The 24,547-nt window shown below is 38.0% G+C and overlaps 1 protein-coding gene across 3 annotated transcripts in view; it reads right to left on the bottom strand.

Moving 5' to 3' along the window:
- LOC123766737 (lysine-specific demethylase phf2) overlaps nt 1–24,294 on the bottom strand; it is a 40,926-nt gene extending 16,632 nt beyond the window's left edge. Inside the window, exons 1-13 of one of the 3 annotated variants that reach the window (XM_045756051.2) lie at nt 24,183–24,294; nt 17,956–18,041; nt 17,113–17,230; nt 13,320–13,480; nt 12,188–12,329; nt 9,955–10,153; nt 8,394–8,498; nt 7,115–7,260; nt 6,279–6,474; nt 5,573–5,836; nt 5,064–5,254; nt 4,455–4,607; nt 578–760 (exon numbers count right to left, since the gene is read on the bottom strand). In XM_045756051.2, coding sequence (XP_045612007.1) covers nt 578–760; nt 4,455–4,607; nt 5,064–5,254; nt 5,573–5,836; nt 6,279–6,474; nt 7,115–7,260; nt 8,394–8,498; nt 9,955–10,153; nt 12,188–12,329; nt 13,320–13,480; nt 17,113–17,230; nt 17,956–18,041; nt 24,183–24,280 — 2,042 coding nt within the window. In that variant the 5' untranslated portion in view covers nt 24,281–24,294. Of the gene's footprint in view, nt 1–577; nt 761–4,454; nt 4,608–5,063; nt 5,255–5,572; nt 5,837–6,278; nt 6,475–7,114; nt 7,261–8,393; nt 8,499–9,954; nt 10,154–12,187; nt 12,330–13,319; nt 13,481–17,108; nt 17,231–17,955; nt 18,047–24,182 lie in introns of those variants that run through there. The other 2 variants (XM_045756052.2, XM_045756053.2) reach the window with 2 other exon arrangements.
- Between the last annotated feature and the right edge of the window lie 253 nt (nt 24,295–24,547).

Raw genomic sequence — 24,547 nt, 5'->3', positions numbered from 1 at the left:
TAATGCCTCTGTTCACTTAGCAGTGAGTAGGTGCTCAGGAGTTAGTCAGCTTCTTGTGGGGTTGCATCCTGATCTGGGGTCAGTAATTTGGCCTTTGGGGAGGGGGGGGGGGGGTAAGACTTGATAAAAAGCCAAAAATGTGAATGAATACACTCTGGCTTCCTGTCCCCCGACACAATGAATTATGAATTTTTATAAACACAGGCAACAAAAGTAGAATAGAAATGATATTGAGGAGCATCATGCTGCACGAGGAAGAGATAAGGAGGCATTGATGTAATTAGATACCCAGTACTGTATATCAAAAGTAAAACAAGATATCACAATGACTACTCTAAGTGGCTGGAAGTACTATGTAAACCATAACTGGAGGTCACTATCACACTTGAAATGAGAGCTCTCGCATATCTGAGAAATGCAAATATGGTACCAATACTTAAGAATAGGGATAGGTAAATCCTAAAATATAGACTGGTGACTTTAATATACATCCTATATATAGGCTTCACTAATGTAACAGATACACAGGGCTAGTGCTTATAAAGGGACAAAACAGATACAAGGAATTATGTATTACAATTTATGTTTATGAAGCATTAATTTAGCGAGAGGGCTAGTAATGTTGAATTTTCCTTCAGCCTGTTGGATGGTGTTGAATTGTTTGATGGCAGCAGACTCTATACATTGTCTCCTAATGTTGTTTTCATTTTGGTTGAGGAGATTAGCATCTTTGAAGTTCATGAGGTGTGGGTCCTGGTTCCTGTGTGTGACAAGCAGTGTTGGCATTATCAGCACAGTACGCAATATTTCCGTTCATAAATCCTTGCATCTAAGTACTGTAATGGGATGTTTCACAAACATATACTTTGTCACAACTATTAACAAAAACATTATCTACAATTTGAAGTCTACTCTCATCTTGGCATTTGTTTACATTATTGTCTGCACAAAATGCTCTTTGCTGTCAAATCCTAGAGAGTAACTGGAAAGAGGGTTGCGTAATATCTGGAAAGGATAAACTTTGTAATGCAGAGGCAGTATGAATTGAGAGTGGCTAAGTCATGTCTGATGAAGCTGATAGTTCTGTAACAGATGTGACTTACATTTTCCAGGATAGAGAAGCCATGAATAAACTGCATTTTCTTAAGACTGCCAAGATGCCTAAGACACCATTCCCAAGATACCATTATATAATACAGATAAGCAGGCAGGAATGCCTGGGAAAGTACTTTACTGGGTTACGGAGTATCTTATACAAAAAAACATTCCTAGTAAACGAGGAAATATAAGAGTGGACATAGGTAGCAAGCAAAGAATCCCAAACAGATTGGCCCTTGGATTCCTGTTGTTTCTGATCTATGTAAATAATCCAAGATAATAAGCTCTCACATGTCCATGTTTCCAGATACTATAATGCAAAACTAATAAGAAAGTTATTGGATAAAAACCCTCACTTGTGTATTTGTGAAATTTATGTAAGGAATTTACACCAAGTCTTTTACACTCTCACTGTGTTAGATAATGTTCCAGTGGTCTGTCGGGTATTTCTCCACAGTGCCGACATTTCCTCTCATCTTCTGGAACTTATAAGCCTATTATCCATGCACATGGGTAGCCAAGCCTGATGTGATGTAATTGTACTTCTGTTGTTCTACTGCTCCCTTTCATCAAAGTAAGTGGTTCGAAGTTGGTTGAAGTCTTGTACCAACCCGCAGATCCTGATGGTGCAACTGCTGTGTTGTGGTCACTGTACATCTTTTGCATTGCTCTGTTTCAAATTACTTTCTTAATCTGTGATAGACTCATGGTATATAAATGTCTATATTTCTTCGCTTAGTTGCAAGTTTTGCAGCTTCATCTGCAATGTCATTTCCTATTATTCCCAGAAAGATATTGGTTGAGGATTACAGACTGCTACTGCAAGACCTAAAGCAACTGCAAGATTTGCTTACAATTAAATTCTAGCAGTTATTTGTATCAAATTAACATGTCATCCAATCTCTGAATTTCTTAAAATCTTTTTTTCTTTTTAAAAACCTTCGCACTGCACATAATATACTAAGATGTTCAACCTGTTGTGCACATCACATCATATGATGTTTTAGGTACATTGCAAAATTTGAAACTACTGCCAGTACACTGAATTCCCAATCAGAAATTGAGGCTTTCAGTAAATATTTGCCATCTTGAAAAGTAACTAATGATTTTTGGGAATTTGAATGGTAATATCAGGGCATGGTTTTTAACAATATAGGAAGACAAAAATTTTGTTTTGAATATTATTTTTATGTGAGCATACAGAAAATGTCTTGTGTAACCCCTTGTACAACCCAAGAGTTAAACTATGATTGGCCTTCATTACAAAAGTCACCGATGTTCCTAATGAAACTGCAAACTAAGAGCTGTTATCCTGCATCAGTTGATCTTAAACTTCACCCTAGAACTCCATTATTTGATGAGCTTATTACTTGTTTCCATTAGGAATAAATTTTGTTTAGTATCAAGTTACTAAGTTACAATCATGATGGTACAGGACAAAAAGTGGGACCAATTGTGTGTTAAGAACCTTTATATGGCAGATTGAGTGTATTTTAAGTTTATCTACATATTGAGAGAACATGTTGCAAATGCTCCATTCTATTTGCCCTTTCATGACAAGACACTTAACATACACGAACACACTGAGGGCGGACTTTATTGGAGGACCAACTAGACATTATCTCCACCAACCACCCCTAAAGATCATAATTTGCTCTTCATATGCACATTTTCTCTCCAATTACATAGATATTTATATTTTTAATTTACGTTGAAAAATAATGTTGAAATGTTCAAAACATTCGCATACTTAGCACCATCACGCATATTCTGTTATCGATACAACTATTTTTTTGACATTTATACTCTAGAACATTAAATTGCTAACATTTTGGCACTAAATGTAGATATAACATAAAGGTAACTTAGAAAACACAAATATTATAAACACCTGAGGTATCACTGAGTGGGCGGGGCCTCCAGAGACTTGTAGACCTTAAACATTCCAAATGTTTAAATGGCAAGGGGATAGACCATCAAAGCGTTTGAAATAAATAGACAGGAAATGCAATTATGCTAAAATTGAAGTAGTTAGGAATGGAAGCAGCAACAGCAGCTGATACGCATCAAGACAAACAGAAGCATTTATGCATTACATCACATGTCCCAATTCAGTTCTTACCTATCAGTGACGCCAAGGTATCGAGATCTAGCTCTTTATGCCTCGTCTCCTAGCCGCTTATGCCTGGCCTGATAATTACCTCTCAACATTAACATTTTCATCATATCTTTGTTTAAAGTTGTGGCTGGAATTGGCTTCAACAATCTTTTCCTTCAGTGCAATCCAATTGCTAACCACCTGCACAGGGAGAGAACTTTCAGACGTCTCTGACTCAATTGGGTGTTCACCTTCCGTCGATGTTCCCTTGCCCTACCTCTTTTTAATTTAAATAGACTTTCTTTGTCCACTTTGTTTATTTCTCTCAGGATCTTGTATTTAGTAATCATATCCCTCTGTTTCTTCTTCTCTCTCAGGTTGTGAAGGAGAGTTCCTTCAACTTGTCCCCATAGCATAGTCCTCTCAATTCTGGTACAACCTCTGCACCTTCTAGTTTCTATTTATGCTTCACAAGGTATGGGTTCCATGCCAGTGCTGCATATTCGTGTAATGGTCTCACATAGAACGCGAGAATGGACTTGAGAGCCCCTCTTGTTTAGATTCTTTGGTAATGTTCTTAGGTTTGCTAACTGCCTATAGGCTGCAGATCTTGTCCTTGTTCACACAAGCTTCTGGTGTTAGTGTTAGGATTATGTCTACCATCATGTTTTTTCTCTTAGTGTTTCTTGTAATTACCTTCCCCTTATGGTATAGTTAAATACAGTACAGGTTTCATATTTCCCTAACCTATTTTCATTATTTTACACTTATTTGGATTGAAATCCAGCAACGATTTATCTGCCCACTCGAGAAGTTTGTCAAGGTCTTTTTGTAGAAACCTACAGTCCAGTCTTCTTTAGTTCTTACTATCCTCATTAACTTTGCATCTTCTGCAAACAATGACATGTATGAGCTCACTACCTCTGAGATATCAGTTATATAAATTAAAAAGAGCAATGATCTTAGGACAGAGCCCAGTAGAACACCACTTTTCACTCCTCTCCAGGCCGACATATCCTCTCCAATTATGACCCCTTGTTTCTTGTCCATCACATACTCCTGTACCCAGTCCAGTGCCTTCCTGTTATCCTTGCTTCTCTCTCCATCTTGTATAATAGTCTTTTGTAAGGGACTGTATCAAAAGCTTTCTGACAGTTTAATGGCTTGCCAACATTACAAAAGGAAATTAGCTTAAAAGAAACTGTCAAAATTGCTTGAAATCATTAATAATAAAAACTATAAACTAACTGTTACGAACTCGAGTTTAACTCTGACTGTGTTCGCAGATGCTGGTGTTGTGGAGACATCGGAGTCGGTGCTGCCAGTGCGTCCAAATTTCATTCGCATGCCACCTGGATCTACCAACTTGTAGGGATTAATGCCAGGACTATCTGACCAGTCATACTCAGTTCTGGAATAAATTAAAGTACTGTATAACAAAAACATGAAGATTGGTACTAATGTATTGCAAAATTATGTTTAAGTATTATGTATTTAAATTAAATATTGCAAAATTAAATAACAAAATTACTAGGAATTGTTAGTAATAAATTACATCTTGACTAAAATTTACCTTATTCTTTAAATAATTCCACCCCACCCCCTCCCCGCAACAAAAATCTAATGCCTTATTAAAAGAGAGACAACGAGTCCTAAATATTTAAATTTAGGATGGCATTGTCATCCTCCCTAAACTACGTGTATTGAGTCTAGGACGAAAATAGCATTATCCCTCAGCGAAAATGTTAAGAAGCATCCGAATGGAACACTTCAGAATGTGTCCGAGAAGTTAGCTTTAAAAATTTTACAGACTTTAAATACAAACCCTTTGGCTTGATCAGGGATAAATTCCACATACTGTACTTACTTAACATTACTTGGATATTCATTCTTGAACTGAGGATACTCGGGGTCATGAGGTGGAGTTCCGCTCATTCCATAGTCAGAGGATGTAAAACTGAGACCGTATGGGTAGGTTGCTGTCTTAGGAAGAGTTAGTTTAAGTGTACGCTGTTGGTCATCTGTTATGTTAGTAATATCTCTACTTCCAATTTCCACCTGAAAGAACCAAAAATGTATATTTATTCCTCCTCAATATTCTTATCGAAATGAGCAGGCAAAATTTTATAAACATACTGATTCAGGAATTCATCAGGTTAAAATTTTTAACAGAATAGAAAATACAATACGTGTAAAAGCAATGATCTAAAAATTTTAAGAAATACAACAAAGACTATCTTTGGCTCCATGGATATTTATCTATACAGAAATACAGATCATCTATATTTTGTCTATACTGTATATAGATTAGTTTATGCATGATTTTCTGACAAACTTTTTGCCAGTCAATCTTAACTTACAAAGAAAGGATCTTACCTGAGGTGAGTTGACTTTGAGAACTTTGACCTTTCTATCAGGCAACCTTTCCTCCAGGACATTATTAAAGCTGGTCAGGTTAGTATAGTCAATGAAATCATCAGCTAGCACTTTCTTTTTTCTTCGTTTGGACTCGCGCTCAGGTTTAGGAGGGTTTAGAGCAATCACCTGTTTCTCAGCACACCGAATTTCTCTTTGTAGATCTTTGAATAGTTTTAATGGATGAATACCTGGAGGAACTGCCTCAAGTCCACCTCTACCATTCTGAAGAGTAGGGAGAAGTAAATGAGATATGAACTTCAACAAAATGAATACAGTACGGCTAAAACACTTGTATCATTAGTTTTTTCAAGGTTAACTAAAGACGCAAGTCACAACAGCTATATTATTTCATTATAGTGTATAAATATATATTACATCTAACACAGTAAATAAATATTGGGATAAATTCTATATAAAAAAACTGATAATGAGACATAAATGCAAGTCAGATAAATAATCACAAAATCCACAAGTGGTGGTAGCATATTTATTCCCTTTCTGTCTTGGACATTTTACTCAATGACATGAATATTCACACGCAAACACACACATGCAAATACACACAAGGTGAGAAGCACACACATATACACCAAAAATATAAGCACAAACAGAAAATTAAATAATTACATAATTTAATTGGAAGAGGAATAAAAATATAGATTACCTCGCCTCCCCATTGTCTGAGAGCCGCTGTGAGAGCACGAGCACCAGCTATCATAATTGGTGGGACTCTGGTTCCAGCTGCACCCATATCCCTCAATTCCATCATCAATCTGGAGCCAGCATACCAGCACACTGATTCATAGTGTGGAAATCTAAATTTCTCAGGGGCATTGATTTGTTTTTCTAATTCATATATCCTAGAATAGCAATACAAAATTAATATTAACATACCACAATATTAATTCACAATCCACTAAAAATTCTACATAAATACAATTTTTTCAAATGTAAACTAAATGCTACTTCAAGTATCCATCAACACAGATCAGGAGGTGATACCACTGACTACAAACATGACTAATAAAGAGAAACAGGCAAACTGTAACTGATAATTTTTTGTCACAGTAATAAACAAAATTGTATTTCACATTTTTAGCTAAATCAAAGCTGTAATGGAAACTAGTTTGATCACCTTTTAAGGTGTGTTTATGTTGCTCCTGGCCATTCAGATCTACAAGTGATTCCTCCTCCAACATCCATTTGATATAAGACTCTAACCTAAAACACTAAACACAAAATGCACCATCAGTGGGAGAAAGAGCACCCCGTTCCATCTCCCACAGTACTGTTTCCATGGGCAAAGGCCCATTAATGTATAAACCTCATTTTTAAGCATGTATCGACATGAGTTTGTCAGCTTAATTTATCAATGAAACATTATGGAAATAATGTTTAGCTTTATGTAATATTAGCCGAAGAGATAATTCTAATATGAACCAATGATACACACAAAAAAACTACTTGATGTGAAACTTTAATGTTAGAACATGTACTTACTGAAGCTCAAGTTCAATGCTGTGAGAATGAAGGAAATTACCGCCAAACACCAGCGTATCTGTAGGTGTAAGCACTGCGTGAATCCAGCCAGTTGGGATGAACATCGTTTCACCAGCATGCACCACACATCGATAACAGGTATCAACCTAAAGAAACAAGTGAAACAGAGTAAGAAAGCACGTACAGGTACTGTATAATGAAATTTAATAAAATAAAAACAATTATCCTTGCATATGAATGAAGGTGCACGACTGCAGGTATATACCACATACATAAATAAATATATACCTGTTTGTGTGCATACAGTGGGATCCCCATTATCCAGATCCCCTTTTTCCAGATTCCCCAGTTATCTGGAAATATAAATACCCACTTCTCCATCCCCATTTACAGGATGAATGTCTGATTAATTGGGTGCACCTCCAATAACCTAAGAAGTCTCTATGTCACTAGGGAAAAAATACTACAGTATACTAATATTACCATATTAGCCTATCAAAGCTATTTCACCACAAATAAAGTCAAATATAGAAAATACAATGCACATTAATGCGAGCATCCATAAATAATGCCAAAAACTGACAATGTGTGTCACTACAATGACAGACCCCCATCAGTGGCATCCACCAACCCCCTGACAGACTTGCTGCTACCAGTTCACATCTATGTCTTGCCATATTATCCTTATGCACGTCTAAATAACATGGGAGACTGCTGCCAAAATACATTGCCTATTAATATGAGAAATATAAATAACATGTAATTTGTGTGTATATACAGTATGAGATTTTTTTATCCTATACTGTATACCCTTATGGAATGAGAAGCGACATTGGGGTGACTGGGAAGAAAGGCAGGGGATAAGGAGAGTTGAATGTTACTACCATCCAACATTCAATTACTAGTAGCTGCTCTACTGGATATTTCCATGTAATCAATCAATCTATCGATCAGCCGGCACACGCCTGCTGTCCACACCTGGCACCCCTGCTGCCGTCCACACCCGGCACCCCTGCTGCCATCCACACCCGGCACACATACCATATCATAATTCACACAAGTCCCTTTATTGACATATCCTTCATCTTAAAAATTTATGCACTAAATTCTCTCTACCTTTCCATTCAGTTTATAAAATCCCTCCTATGATCTTCTTAAAAGCAACATTATCCTATTATGTTTTGTATTTTGTACAAGATCAAAGAGCAAGCATCAATACTGGGTAGTGAGCACATCAACCTGCTCAGCCGACAACCCTCATAAGCAGGCAATGACTTACTTGATCACCAAAAAACATTTCAGACTGGTTGTTAGCTTTCATCCATCTCTGATACAGAGAGAGATTGGCAGGCGTTGGCTCGATTAAGTAAAAAACTTTTTCTCCCTGAAAAAAAAAAAAAACAGTAATAAAAATTGAAGAGTGGGAATGTTTTCTCAAAGTTAGACACATGACCACCATCTTTGAAGGAAAAAAGCAGATGGGTACTTATGACAGATTCTATAAGAGCCAAACAAGAAGGGCACTGGCTAAAAAAAGAATGGTTGGAAATGGCTACAGGGCAACTATTTTTTAAACACATTCAGTTGTTTAAAGAGCAAATCTCATCGGGAAGAAAGTTGCAAAATTTTGGTGCTGCCACCCAGTGCTTATACATCAGTCAAGTTATTTATGCCCACCTCCAAGAGTTTATATCTAGCATGCTAATTACAACTCTTGATGTTTAAGTGCCTGTCAAATTTCTTCTTAAAGTTGTGGATGAAGATGACTGACTTTCATCTTTCTTTCAATACATTCCACTTTATTAAACACACATATTGGGAATGTGAATTTCCTTACACCTCTACTACTTGACTGCATATATAGCTTCTACCACTGTCCCCTTGTCCTACCTCCTCTTCATTTAAATAGACTGTCCTTGTCCATTTGTCTATTTACTTTAGCATCATGTTTGTAGTGATGATATTCCCCGTTTCTTCTAAGGTTGAAAGGTCGAGTTCCCATAACCTCTCATCATTGCTGAGCCTTCTCAGTTCTGGCATTGGTCTAGTTGCAAGCCTCTGTACCCTCTAAAGTTTTCTTCTGTTCTTCACAAGATGCAAATTGAATAGGCAGTGCACATGAATTTAAAGCTACCTTCTTTAGAATTTTTAAGCTGTTCCTGTATTGACCAACTTCCCTCATGCTACTAACAATACCCTGCCCTCATGTGCTTCTGGTTTAAGTGTTGGGATTATATTCATTCCCAGGTATTTTTAATAATTTTCAGTACTTGACTTTCTCTTATGGTACAAATTAATATAGATCTTCAATCTCTGTTTCCCCATCTTATTACTTTACAATTTGGACTGAATTATAGCTGCCATTTATCTACCCACTCTTAAAGTTTGTCAACATTTTTCTGCAGTACTATAGTGTCCCCTCAGCTCTTAATCTCCACATTAGCTTTGCATCATCTGCAAACATTAACACATGATATTGGGGAGTAGTGTGGCTGGTAGTGGCAGGTAATAGAGAAGTACTTGGCATTCCTAGTGTCACTAATAAGCACTTGCAAGTGACCTTTAAGGGCAATTCTTTCAATTGCAATTCAAGTAAAAGAATTGCAAGCTGGTTCATCAGTGGTGGCTTGAATTACATTCCTTTATTTCTCTCAACACCATTTGCCTAGCATGGCAAGAACCTGGCATGAGCTTGGCATAGGAATATATATATACATATATAGTCCTGGTGAACAATGATGGATCTTACTCATGATTATATAGGTTTCATCCTCTAACATTGGGTTATGAAAATTATAAAATAGTACACAGATAAATTAAAACAAATTTATATAGCTTACCCACAGTACATGATACCAAACAGATGTGCCCCCAAAGTCTATGTGAAAGTCTGTGTAAGAGTTCTCTACACCTATTAGAGCATATTTTGAGACATTAGGGCGAGAAAGAGGTGGACCAGGTGGAGGATCCGTTGGCCACGAGCTGGTCACCCAACACAATTTACGAACAATATATGGCGGCTCCACTAGTTGACTAAGACTGCAATAAAGAAAAAATTAAAGTCAATAAAATAGAGTAATCAACAAAATGAATAATACTTACTAAATATCAATTAAAAGCTCTCAGTTGTTAAGACAAGCCTGAAATTTTAAAGTGTTACAAGATATGTCTCCCGAAGGTGCTTCGTTTACAGAGATGTGATCAAACTTGAAAATGTTTAAGATATAAATATTGATTAATATATAGAAAAGCTTCTTTTCTTATCTAGCTACATAGATCTACTACCGAGTCATTCCTGCCTGAAATTAAGCAAAATAAAAAGTTATCACATTCATGGAAATCACATAGAATACTTGCAAAAAACAAGCTTTCAGGTGCACACAAAATTAACTTTTCTGAGCAGTACACAATGAATGTTGATCCTTAAATCAGGATCCTAATGACCTCTGGTTATATTCTGCTGCAGTCAGGACAGGTCAATACAATGCACACGAGAAGCAGGGAACTTCTCAGTCTCATCAGGTCATACTGGTACTAAGGAGACACTGGAGAATACTTAATCCAGCCCAGACTGAAGATATAAAAAGTGATTTACCCAACACTGAATGCAATGAAACGCCTCTTTCTGGTAGAGCACCAGTGGTTTCCTGAAGCCATCTTGTCATGACTACTCCATTCTAATTGGTCACATTAGTCTTGAAAGTTTCATTTGGCCTACCAGGAACCAGAGCCAGAAACTGGCCTCCATCACAGAGGTGCAGCGAGCAAATAACAATTCACCACCCCACAGGAAAGCATCCTGAAAGTCAGTGAAGCTTTACAGACAGGTGTGGGGTTCACAGAAAGTGAAGCCTCGAAATAGCCAAATGACTCCACAAACAATTCACACAGAAACTTGTTAGTTCCCACCACAGCTAAAAGACTCGACTGTCTCTGCCATTGAAGAGGATGAGCCTTCTAAGGATAAAGTAATTATGAAGATAAATTTCTAAGCCAATAAAGTGTAATTCCTATTATCCTGGTACCCAGTTTCCAAACTCTTGGATGCTCCAGACACACAAATTTCTGGTTTTTAGCCCCATTAACCAGAGCATGTCCTATTAATGGTTGTTAACCCCCCCCCCATTGCTATCTGTGAGCAGCGGTGGATACTAATTTGTACCAACACAATTTTAATTGGTTATCAACATATCACGAGTGTCCTTGTGTGTGAGTGTACTAGTGCGTGAATCATTGATCCATTCCAATTAAAATGCCATTATGTACTGGTATTTTTACCACATGTGCATTACATAATTTTTTATATAATATAAAAATTGCTGAAACTTTCGTCATGCGATCTTTAATTCGATTATCTGAATTTTAAGTTACCTGGTTATCAGGTAGTACCAACTGGTCTGGATAACCAAGGTTGCACTGTACGATTATAACACTTCTGGTTGTAAAGAAAACAGATAAAATCGCCACACACATTCCATTCAGCTGGGCTGTAGGGGACTTGAACCGTGGACCCCACGTGTGCAAGGCCCAAGCTCTACTGCCACACTCATGTTCTGCCTGCACTTAGGCTTGTATCGAGCTCCTCCCTAGGTTGAACTACTGACTTTTTGCAGGATGAAACTCATAACAGTTGCCTAATTCCCATGTACCTATTTACTACTAGGTGAACAGTGGCATCCAGTGAAAGGATGTGCTCCCAACCATTTCTGTCCCATTTGGTGATTGAACCAGGGATCCTTGATTCTGAGTTAACACCACTGTGCTACAAAAGGTTGAGCTGGAGGGATTCACTATTGTTAGTGCTACCATTATTTAGCAGTCTGGGCTAGTGACTCAGTAAGTTTTTCAGTATTAAACTAGGGGTACTTTCCTGTCTATATTCTGGATTGGACTGAGCATTCTCCAGCATCTTCCTAGCTCCAATAAGTTCTAGCAGGAACAGCTTGCAAAATTTCCCACTGTGCTGGTGCAGAATGTTCATATGCCCTGACCAAGACAGAGTCCATCCGTATGTCAGTAGGATCTTGCCTTAAGAAACACCCAAGTGAAATAGCTTAAAAATGGCTGACTTACCTGGTGTTTGAAAACTCGAGGCTGATGAGATTAAGGACTGTCGTTCTGGCGGGACTTAAAAAATACTCAATGAATTCATGTAATTGCATCTTGACATCAGTTTGTCTCTGTACATCAATAACATCCACTTCATGTTCTGAGCCTAAAAAAAAAAAAATAAATAAATAAATAAATAAATGTAAGGGCTATGCAGACTGTCGCAATACTGTAATAACATCCCATTATTTAAATATTATGGGTATATCCAGTACAGAATTAGGTCAATACATTAACACTATCTACCATACATAAGAACTAATATTTATTTTGTCGAGGGCAGGAAGTTTGTGTATACTGTAGTACTGTATGCACTTTAGTCTTATATTGAGATCCCCCAAATGTTGAACTACTGACATTTGCCAGGATGCAGCCCTACAACAGTTGCCCAATTTATGGGTACCAGTTTACTGCAAGGTTAACAGAGGCGTTAGGTGAAAGGAAATGTACCCAACCATATCCATCCTCTTCGGGAATCAAACTTGGAATCCTCAATTGTGAGTCAACAATGTAATGTACACCATCTTCAGTTCACCTAAATTATTGGAACCGACTCAAAGCACTCAAAATGTACTCTCGCGAAAGGAGACGAGCGGTATCATAATAAATACACAGATACTGGAAGACCAGGTCCCAGATATGCACAATGAAAAATATGCACAATCAAAATAACAACCTAGTAGAGTAAAAGATATGGTAGGAAATATACCTGTTCAGTAAAGTCACAACTATAATGATTTGCATAAATCGGTTACAAATAAAGTCTGGGATAGTACAGTAATAGTACAGACTATGAATAACTAAGAGGTGTCAATAAAGAGAATGAAACCAGAGGTGGCAGTAATGTAAGCCAACTCCTTTAACAGCCTAAAAGTAGATATATGCCACAAAAAAAGACTGAAGTCACAGCTTCAGACAACTTCAGTAATAGTTGTAAAATAAAAAAAATTAGGTCCAAAAGGAGGTGGTTACTCCCTACAAACAAAATAAGGTAAAATTATAACAAAAAGTATGCTGTGGACCTCTGGAATGGGATACAGAAAATGCAACCAATAAGATCACAAACTAACAACTATTTACACATTTGCAAACTTACCGACATAATTCTCAACATCAAGGACATTAAAGGAGTCGTGGGGCACGATAAGTTCAAGCCCATTTGTATCTTCAACCAAAATGGGTTTGTGAAACCCATTTGCAATAATATATGGCAGTGTAAGCTGTTGTCCTCTGAGTCTAATAACCACATCTTCAGAACTAGAAAGAAAATACAATTTGTAACATACATCTCTCAATATCACAGCAATCATAACATTGCTGTGAAAACTAAGTTATTTTAACATTTTCATGTGATGGAAGGGTGGAGAAAACAGGATAATGTTGCCCTAAGGGGAAATTTTTATTTTCCTCTTGCAGAATAAATTAAGCAATAAATTTACAAGTAAACCAATAGTCAGACAAAATCATAAACTACACGAGAGCAGTTTACAAAAATTAAAGCTAAAAAAAGAATAAAAAATAAATTAGTCAATATAGGCAAATGACTGTGAAATACCAAGTACACTAATATATATCTTAACACTTTCGCGCTCTCGGCGCTCAAAAAAAAACAATACCCCAGATGCTTTCGGCACTTCGCGCGCCTACGCGGTAAGACCGAAAAAGTGTACACTCTTTTGACTGTCCTGACAATAATTGAAGGCGCACGTATTTAAATTTGGTATCATTGTGTTCGCAACGAAATTATCTATCAGAGCATACCTATAAAATGCCGCCCAAGCATAAGGAGTATCAACACCAAATAAAAAACTATGTAGATCACTTGCTGAGAGCGCCAAACAGCAACAAAATGTTTCCACTTTCTTAATGGTTGCGAAGCCTACAGTTGTCCTACAACGCTAATTTTGGTATCATTGGAATCGCAATAACATTCTCTACACGGACATATGCATATGAATGTTTAATATAGGTAATTGCCCACCCGCAAGAGTGTGTGAAGTGGAGAGTAGTTAGCCGCGAGCGCACTGGCGAAAACACAGGGGGGAAATCATGCTTGGAAAGTTTATATGTTTCCTGACCCTACTTTTCTATGTACGTATTTCTTTTTTATACCAATGTGTTCGCAATAAAATTTCCTATAAGATGAACTGTATAACATTGGTACAAAGCATGTGTAAGAGAAGCGCCAAATATAGAACCACGTCGCTCAGTATGCGTTCGCGGCAGAAACGAACGCATTGTTTTCGTTCGTTTGATGTTTGTCATGTTTATACTTGTTGAAACATTTTATAATTTGTATGACAGTGATCGCAGTAAAATTCCCTACACAGACATATACGTAACACATACAAATATTTCCGACGTGTTGGATATATCAACGGCTAAAGGGAACCCACTGCCACACGCTCGCCACACCCCCAAACATACTTTGTGTATTTTTTTTTTTTACTCATAGAAGTTTATGTGATATAATATTCATTCTGGTACCAAAAAATTCGCAAATAAATTCTCTACAAAACAAAAGTATCCCCATCCATTTCGGTTAAAAAATGGAATTTATAGAAATATTTTTTCGATTGACGAGAAAAGTAGGCAGTTATGCGGAATCGTAAGAAAAACCAGTGACGAGTTATCTCTAATATAAAGCGCGAAAGTGTCAATCCTTCTGGTGTACATGGTATTCCAATACATCTTGTTCAGTCTTAATTCCTTTTAAGGGGCCCAGTGCAAAATGTATCAACCTTCCTCAAACACACTCAAATTTGTTATGCAAAGTCTACATGATAAATGCTCCAACTTTTCCCAATGGATCATTATCATAACGAACAGAAAATAAAAAAAATAAAATATTAAAAAAATTGAAAAAATTCACAATTTCAAATTAGAATATCTTATTTAAAATGTCACCAATTTTTTATTTTATTCATTATGGGGTCAGAATGGCATACAAAATTAATTTTCTATTAGAGAAAATTTAGTTTGAGAGATAGGTTATTGAGAAAAAAAATCAATGTGGCCATCAAAATACTGTATGAGCAAAATTTAGGCGCAAAAATATATAACTCCTAAAGTTACTGGTTTATGAATAAATGCTCTAACTGAAACCTTAGAACCAACAACTTTGCATATACAGTAGCACCTCGATTAACAACAGGCTCTATCTACGAGCATTTCGAGTATCGAGCGAGCCACTCGCAGAACATTCGTCTCTACTAATGAGCTTTTCCTCGATTAACGAGCGTTTCCGCTGGTTCTCGGACACCTTTTACGACAGCTTTGTTGTTGTTTCGCAAGACGAGATTTCCACATGACGAGCTCAGTGCCGGAACGGATTAAACTCGTTAATTAAGGTGCCACTGTAATATGTAAAAATGGTGACAACCACTCAGAAATTGAATTTTTTACTCGGTTTCAAAGTTGGAATCCTGTTCACACAGAAAAATGAGGGTAAACTTCTTGACAATAAATATAGTACAGTAGTTCAAATTGATGTCATATCTTGTAAATTTTAATAAATATTGCTTGGCATTCGTACTCGGATATGTGAAAAATTGTACGTCAATACATATTGAATTCAAGAAAAAATAACCCACCCCCCCAAAATAAATATATATGGATAATTATAATGGGTTAGAGGATATATAAGTATGCTTCATATAAGTGGTAAAGCCCTCATCTAGTCCCCATTCAGCAAAAACAACCTAAAGAGACAAAGAAAATAGAATTTGAAATCTTTGAAAAATTGGGCTAAAAATAAAATTCAGTCACAACTGGCACGTGGATTATTTACATGTTGATCAATTTCATTCCAACTTCACATACTTAGTGATGGGTATGTATTTTCCAGGATGTAAAAGCTACAACAAAATCAAATAAGAAACAAAGGAAAAAAAATGGAGCACAAAGAAATATTGGCATTGGGCAATGTATTTATACAATATTTATTAAAATACAGCAAAGTAACATAATCACTATTATTTTGCCCTCCGGATGGAAATCAACAATCCTAGAAGGTACCAGCTGCATATCCATTTTGTGAACCCTCCTTACTACTACTATTCTTCTTTGTATGTAAGACAGGTGCTTACATCTCTTTATCACAGCATTATCATGAGTTCCACTAACTAGCTGGTGTTATTGTCATCATCAGTACCAATTGCAAACTTTTTATTTTTAAATAATTTAAAATCCATTTCTTAACATATTGCGATGAAATTTTCACGATGCTGATGCCAAATAACATTAGATTTGTTTAACATTTTATACTATATTTCATATTTGGACGAATATATTTTGCACCAGGCCCCTTAACTAGATGCATATACATATACTGTACTTATGCTACTAGCTCTTTCGAAGCATCATTCAAATTGCTTCTTTTCATGTGAAAAGAATCACATCTAGCAGTCATGCATCAATCCTCCCAAAAAATCCTCCCAACTGATGGTGCTCATCAAACACTGACTCTCATGATGGGTGGTTGTTCAATGCATTTCCCAAATTTTTAGAGGATCAACATACTAAAGCGTGAAGTTAATCGTACAAAGGAGACAGTACTGTATTTAAATTTGTTAAGAATCTTATGATGAAAATTTTATCAAGAATACATACTGTACAAATTTTAAAGTTTAGCAACACAACACAGTTAAATTAACGTAGTGTTATCCTGAATAACTAAAATTAACACCTAATTTGACAACAAAATTACAATACACCTGTACATAGTATACTATCCCTGACCACCACCAACTTCTTGCTTATGTTTCTTATTTGTCATATAGCTATTTCCACTCCCTTAACCCATCCAAGCTACTTCAGAAATTAGTTGTCATGTCACGAATACAAAACAAAGTATCCCTACCAGGGATACCTAATAAATACTTACATACCTTGGGAAATGTCTAGTTTTGAGTTCTTTGATAAAAACCTGCGTGCCTGTCTGGACTGGTTTGGTGGCAGCATCTGCCTCAGAGTAATCGTGCCGATGCCAATTTAGACGTGCTTTTACTGAAAGAAGGAAAGATAATATGAGTCTTAATGACAAAAGTATCTTAATCCTTATAACCTAAATACAAAGTATTTCACTGTCTATATTAGACATATTATATATAAAGCATGACAACTACAGGGAGTTCAAAACAAGAGAAAATTCTTCTGAAAAACTTTAAATTTTGTCATTGGCCTGGTAGGAAAAAGGGGTAAAGGGTCCAACAAAATTTTTTACTGGACCAGAGGACATTCACTCCCTCAGGGAGCAACCGAGAAGGATAGCTTAGAAAAATAATGTTATTGTACAATACTGGTATGTACTGTACTTATAATTTTAAAGAAAATATTTAAAATACAGTTTTAAGAAATATGCATTTACATAACAAAACTTGGCTACATATATCAATTTGCATTATTAGTGGCAGACGTAAGTCATTTAAACATTTAATGTTAAAAAAAGACCAGGCCAGAGAGATACAGACCTACTGAACCATATTCAAAGTTATGAAGTATGATCTCTCTTTTAGTGTAAATAGTTTTTAAATAATTACCTGAAATTAAAAGCAGCTCTCGGTGAGGGCATAAAAACAGCAACTTATGTCTATGCTCAAATTCAATAAATTAAATGTAATAAACATTTCTTAAGACCTACATAAAAAAAAAAAATATATTCTAACAGCAACAACACAAAAGAGCCTATATTAATTGTAAATACTGTAGATGAATACACATGTGTAGCTTACAAACAGATGGCCCATTATATGCTTCACAACGTGGACAGTGAAATCTGTCGATATCTACGGCCTGATATTCTCGTACTCCAACGCATCTGCAATGCAATGAATAAATACATTACCATCCAGCACGCAACGTATGTGGGGGAAAAAAGTATTTTACAAAGAAATATCTTAGTTCTGAACAAGCTATTGTACAGTACTTTAAACATGAAATTAGATGAGGCACATGAATTTGGCCAATTGCTAGGAGGCATTCAAGTGTCGCCCAATGTTCAAATATTGATACAGTAGTTCGCAGAGACATTTCCAATCACAAAAAGAATGCCATGGTGTCTTACACTACTGTATCACCATAAACAGTCTGAGTACAGGCTAATCATTGGTATCATAACAACATGTCTTTGTTGGGATACAAATGTGTTCTGTACATAATGCATTCGTAACTTACTAACACTACCTTGCATTTATTTCTCTATTACTACACCATTTGCAATAATCACTGCCCAACCCGTCCTTGACTCAAGTCCATTACATCCAACAGTTGACCCCCCCTCCCCCAAGATGCATTCATACATTTTTACAATCTGTTCATTCAAAACAGGAATTTTCTCAAATATAAATTAAGATTATAATATATTAGCACATTGTGCATACAGTATACTGTATATATATAGGCATAGGTTAGGTTAGGTAAGGTGTTTAGGTTCTGTTGGCAATTATTTGTAGTATGTGGGTGAAGCATTTACAGCGTTGTGGTTCGAACAAAATTTGTCAGTGAAGCACTTGTTTCGTAAGTGTTCGAACGAAATCAGTTGCGAGTCGTGTGTAAACCGTTTTTCATTCATAAACAGGTGGGTTTGGCGGGTGCATGGAATTTCGTTTGGGTCTTTGTTTGGAGGACAGGCTGTCACTGTAACATATAGGAGTTGATCACATGACTGAGAAACTCCTCCTCAACCTACCAAGCCAACACACTTTACAATACTTGAAAGGTGTTAGGTACAGTTGGTTTGATTCTTGACAAACAATCAAGGCTCCTGGATACAAATTCCAGGCGGGACAGAGATGGTTGGGCATGTTTCCTTTCACCCCATGTGCCTCTTCATTTAATAGTAAATATATACCCAGGAATTAAGCAACTGCTGTACTCACCTAGTTGTGCCTCCGGGGGTTGAGCTTCAGCTCTTTGGTCCCGCCTCTCAACCAATATATCAATAGGTGCAGAGGTTCCTGTGCCTATTGGGCTCCAATATATGTACACTTAATTATCTATTATCTATTATCTTCTGCACCTTTAGGAGCTGCAGAAGTCCAGGTGTGGGAGCGTCCTCCGCGGCCTCACAGTCCGCAGCTCAAACCCAATTATTTAGAAAGAGTCAAGGTCAGTGCGTTGGATCACCTGCTGGGGTCACGACGATTTTCAGGTCGACCCCACGAATTCATTCTTCTTATGGAAGCCGTCGTAGCCCAGCTGTGGGTATCCCTCCCTCCTTCCCTCTCTCGGTCCTTCCTTCCTTTCCTCCCTCCCTCCCTCTCTCGCTCGCTCCTTCCCTCCCTCCCTCTCTCGCTCGCTCCTTCCCTCCCTCCCTCCCTCTCATGGTCCTTCCTTTCCTCCCTCCCTCCCTCACTCTGTTGTTCCTTTCCTCACTCCCTCCCTCTCTCGCTCCTTCTCTCGCTCCTACCCTCGCTCCTACCCTCGCTCCTACCCTCGCTCTTTCCCTCACTCCCTCCCTCTCTTGCTCCTTTCCTCACTCCCTCCCTCCCTCTCTTGCTCCTTTCCTCATTCCCTCCCTCGCTCGCTCCTTCCCTCCCTCCCTCCCTCCCTCTCTTGCTCCTTCCTTCACTCCCTCTCTCTCTCTTGCTCACTTGCTCCTTCCTTTCCTCCTTCCCTCTCTCGCTCACACGCTCCTTCCCTCCCTCCCTCCCTCTCTCACTTGCTCCTTCCCTCCCTCCGTCCCTCCCTCCCTCTCTTGCTTACTCCTTCCCTCCTCCCTCCATCCTTTTCTCGCTAGCTCCTTCCCTCCCTCCTCTCTCTCTCTCTCTCTCTCTCTCTCTCTCTCTCTCTCTCTCTCTCTCTCTCTCTCTCTCTCTCTCTCTCTCTCTCTCTCTCTCTCGCTGTTTCCCTCCCTCCCTCCCTCTCTCTCGCTGTTTCCATCCCTCTCTCCCTCTCTCTCGCTGTTTCCCTCCCTCCCTCCCTCCCCCTTTCAGCCTGGCAACTAATGTCACATGAATCCCCTGCATAGCAGTGGAACTGCCTTTCCTACTCACCCTCAATGCCTCTGTACTGGAAGTTCACCTTAACACCAGCCCAGATGAGTCATCAGTCCTGCCACCTCTCACCTCTCCAAACCCCCCCAGGGTATGGCATGACCTGGTATGACTCTGTGGCAAGCTGAGCGCCTCCGCTAACTGGTAGTTTGCCTTCACAAACAAGCAGTTAGCCACCTTCAACTAGCAGTGGGGAGCCTCAACACAAAGGCCCCACCAGCCACAAATTAGCAGTTTACTAGTAGTGCTTGTTACCACCTTGCGTCAACACCGGATGAGTCTCACCGCCAGACTATATAAAGGGCACCGCCTCCCTACAGAGCCAGTCTCTCTCTCAGTGCTCTTGGATCACCTTAGCCTCCTGCAACACCATCTGCCCTCAGCCTACATCATGTGCTGGATGTTGTGTTCAGCACACCAGTATACTCTTGTATTAGATTTAAACTTTCCATTTACTTATTTTATTTATTTATTTATTTATTTGTTTATTTATTTTATTAGAAGGCAGCCAAGTGTTCTCAGGTGCCATTTTTGTTCATTAATATTTCAGTAAGTTGTTTTAATTATTTATTTGATGATTTTAATTTGTTTCCACCTGCGACTTAAATACTGCAAGGGCCAATAGTGTAATTTTTTGTTTATGTGATGGAGAGCCATACCACCTTAGTTCAGTATAGCTGCGATACCACAACCCGTCACACTAGTCTTCTGATGCAAGTGAAGGAGCAATATATGAAATATCACTAAATCATATGGAACACCACTAAGGAGTATAGACATACCCTGTTACCACGTATAAGTTAATATCTGACTTTAATGATTAATGGCTCCTAAGAATCCAACCACAAAACACTAGTACATGTATACCTATTGCAAGTCACCATTCCACTTCAAGGTCAGCATTTTTTTTTTTTTTTTACTCTTTAACAAGAGCTGTATTGCCATTTTTTCTTACTTTAAATTACAGGAACAAATCTTTGTGTAAATTTACACCACCAACCAAAACATAAATAATACATTTTTAATATACAAAACTGGTCAATAAAAGGAAGAGAACAAATAAATGATTACTTACCTTGTGGATGAGCAGCATTATCCTTGTTACCCTCCATAGGCAAAATGCAGGCATGCAGCACAGTAGACTGTATGCAATACATAAGTTAAACTCCCACACCATGCTGCTGCATACATCAACTGTCAGCAGCCTCATCTAACTCCTCACACACTTGATTTCTTGGTCATTTTTCTCTTTGACCCATTACCACCAGCACTCTCTCTCACTTTGCATTGAGCTTGAAAACCTTAATTTTCTGTCTATTAATACTAGAAACCATACTAGTGGCAATACCAAACTTCTCTGCCAGCCACTTCATTCCCAGGCTTACTCACTCTGTCACTTGATCTTTCTCTTCCATGTTAAGACAACTCGCCTATGCACTACTGGTTTAACCCGAGTACTATACTGCTCATAAAAATATTTTCTACTAACAAATAAAAAATGAAATTTCCAAAGGAAAGTGGGTAAACAGACTTGAGTAATAGAGCTAGGCTACATCACATCACCACAGATAGAAAAGAAAATGTCAGAGACATCCATTTAGCCTACAGCAAGGCTACAGCCACTACAGAAAATAATGGCATCTAGTAGCCTCTCTAAACCATGGGCCTGTAAACTGCCGCACAACAAGATTTGATCTGAACCGCAGTATCTTGAAATATACTGTATATAAATAATATAATTACGGTATTCCCCTCCTTTTTCTGTCACCCACACAGCCTGGCAGCTGATACATCCATTTCCTATCCTCCCCACACTCTTTTCCCATATGACACCAAGCCAAAGTGAATGGCGAAGTCTTATTTTCAATCAATTGCACAATATTTTTTTTTTTTTTTTGGGGGGGGGGGGGGGGGGGGGGGTTGGCATTAGTGATGGCACCGTGTTAATTTTGGACACCTTTCACTTGTTTTAAAGAATTTCTTTAAGTGATGCATGTTTATTGTCCTGAGGACCACAAAATTGGACAAATAATCATTTCAGATAAACATTTGTAAAATTTCAGTAAATAATTAATAAAAAATGAATAGCCTGCTTTTCTCATCTGCAGCTAATTTAATGATTCTTTTATCATCACATTGGCTAAGGTCTGACATTTTTATTCATTATACTGTAGTGTGAACAGGGGATTTCTTCATTGGAATTGTCTTATTTTCTTTTTGTTCTGAATCATATCATGCCAATTTCCCCAAAGATTAAAATAAAACTAAATTATTCATTTATAAAACAAGTTTTCCATTGACCCACAAAAATGCGTGAAATAATTAGTTTTGTCAGGGACAGAAAACATGTGTGTATACATGTCCTTTAGGCTTGTATCGAGGCTTCCTCAAGGTCAAATTACTGATCCTCCTGAGAATGCAACCTAACAACAGTTGTCAAACTTTTTGGGGCCTATTTATTGCTAGGTGAATAGATGCATTAGGTGAAAGGAAATGTGCCCAACCTTTTCCGTCCCGCTTGGGAATCAAACTCATGAATACTCGATTGTGAGTTGAGAATGAAGCTAATTGTACTTTGGCCCTCGTAATATAAAGTTGGTAGACCCTCTGCTCTAAACAATTACATAATTTTCAGTAATATTACAGAGAAGTAAAACACTGCCAAAAATGAATACAAATTGTTTTGCAGTATTTGTAATTGCTAAAATGAGTAAAAATAAAACAATTATACCTTATTTTCCTGTACCTGTATGGGAACGAGTACACCTTGTCCGGACAGTCTTCCTAAACCCCTTTTCTTGCTTCGTTGGGTGGATTGTGAACACCACATTCCATTCCAATAAGTTATTTCACTAGTATATACAAGGGGCCTGACAGCCGAGTGGACAGCGCTTGGGATTCGTAGTTTTAAGGTTCCGGGTTCGATTCCTGGTGGAGGCGGAAACAAATGGGCAGTTTCTTTTACCCTGATTCCCTGTTCACCTAGCAGTAAATAGGTGCCTGGGAGTTAGACAGCTGCTACGGGTTGCTTCCTGGGGGGTGCATAACAAAAAAGGAGGCCTGGTCGAGGACCAGGCAACGGGGACGCCAAGTCCCGAAATCGTCTCAAGATAGCCTATAACCTTCTTACATTCTTGTAAAGCCAGTAGCACGCATAGCATTTCGGGCACATTCTTGATCCTAATTTTTACCTCGAACATGACCCACTAAATCTTTTAACACCGAAATACCCATTTACTGCTAGGCGAAGAGAAACTACAGTCAATCCTCCAAGGCCAGAAAACGAGCCCAGGCCAAAACGCTCGTGAAGTGCTGGGAGAGTGTTTTACCACTGCACCACAGGATTGTTAGTACTTAAGTTAAATGCTAGTCATCTATTTAAATTTATATATTATTCCTTTTATGTGAGGGAATATAAAATATTATTAAGGAGCCTGCTGCCCGTGCCCTGCTAAACGTTGCCCAACCTGACGAGCCCAGAAGCAAAAGAATTTTTTTTTTTTGCATATGGAACAATAGTCCCGAGTTTTCACACTATTGCCACCACAGTAGAGGTATGTATAATCTACACTGTGATTGACCAGACTCGTCTAGCATAGGCCTAGGCGCCAGGAGAGGAGAGGGGAGGGAAGGCCAGGGTTCACCCCAGCAAGACAGCTGTAACAGAACACATCTGCCCAACACCTGGGCTGCCTCGGCCTACGTGACAACTCACCCTCCTCCTAGTTTTTCAGTTACGATACAATAAAACACACTCTTTCCCATCGCTACCCTAATATACCGTACAAATCTTACTCTGTGGCGTCGGATCACCCTCACAGTCTCCATAATTTTAATACTATTACGTAAAAACTGACACTTAATATCAGCCTCGAGCACCAGAGCGCCTGAGAATTTCCTTCATTACGACACATAGTGTATATAGTCTGCCCTCGTCTCTCACATATTATCAACCGTATGCTTACCTTCCGTGAAACCAGTCTTTACAAATATCACATTGTATCATAAAACGGGACAAATCTGTAGATTGCCCACATAAACAATAAATAACGTCCAACGCCATTTTGCTCAAAACAACACGCATCTGTGTTATCCCAACTCGCCACAATTACACTTCAGCTAAGATGTTTTCTTGACAACTGTTATTTTGGTGTTTAATTGCAAGCAATGTTATTAATATATAATTTTGGCCGTAAAACGCAAAGTGACTGAGTTAGTCAAGGGTTTATATGCAGCAGATGCTGCTGGGAGAGGGGACGCGGTCCAATATGATTATCATGACATTCACATTCGTTATTTACTTATTTTTATATTTACAAGAAGGTACAAT

This window comes from Procambarus clarkii, chromosome 60 (genome assembly GCF_040958095.1).
Source record: "Procambarus clarkii isolate CNS0578487 chromosome 60, FALCON_Pclarkii_2.0, whole genome shotgun sequence".
Classification (NCBI taxonomy): domain Eukaryota; kingdom Metazoa; phylum Arthropoda; class Malacostraca; order Decapoda; family Cambaridae; genus Procambarus; species Procambarus clarkii.
Note: the sequence above shows the minus strand (reverse complement) of the source record. Positions and strands in the feature narration are given on the sequence as shown.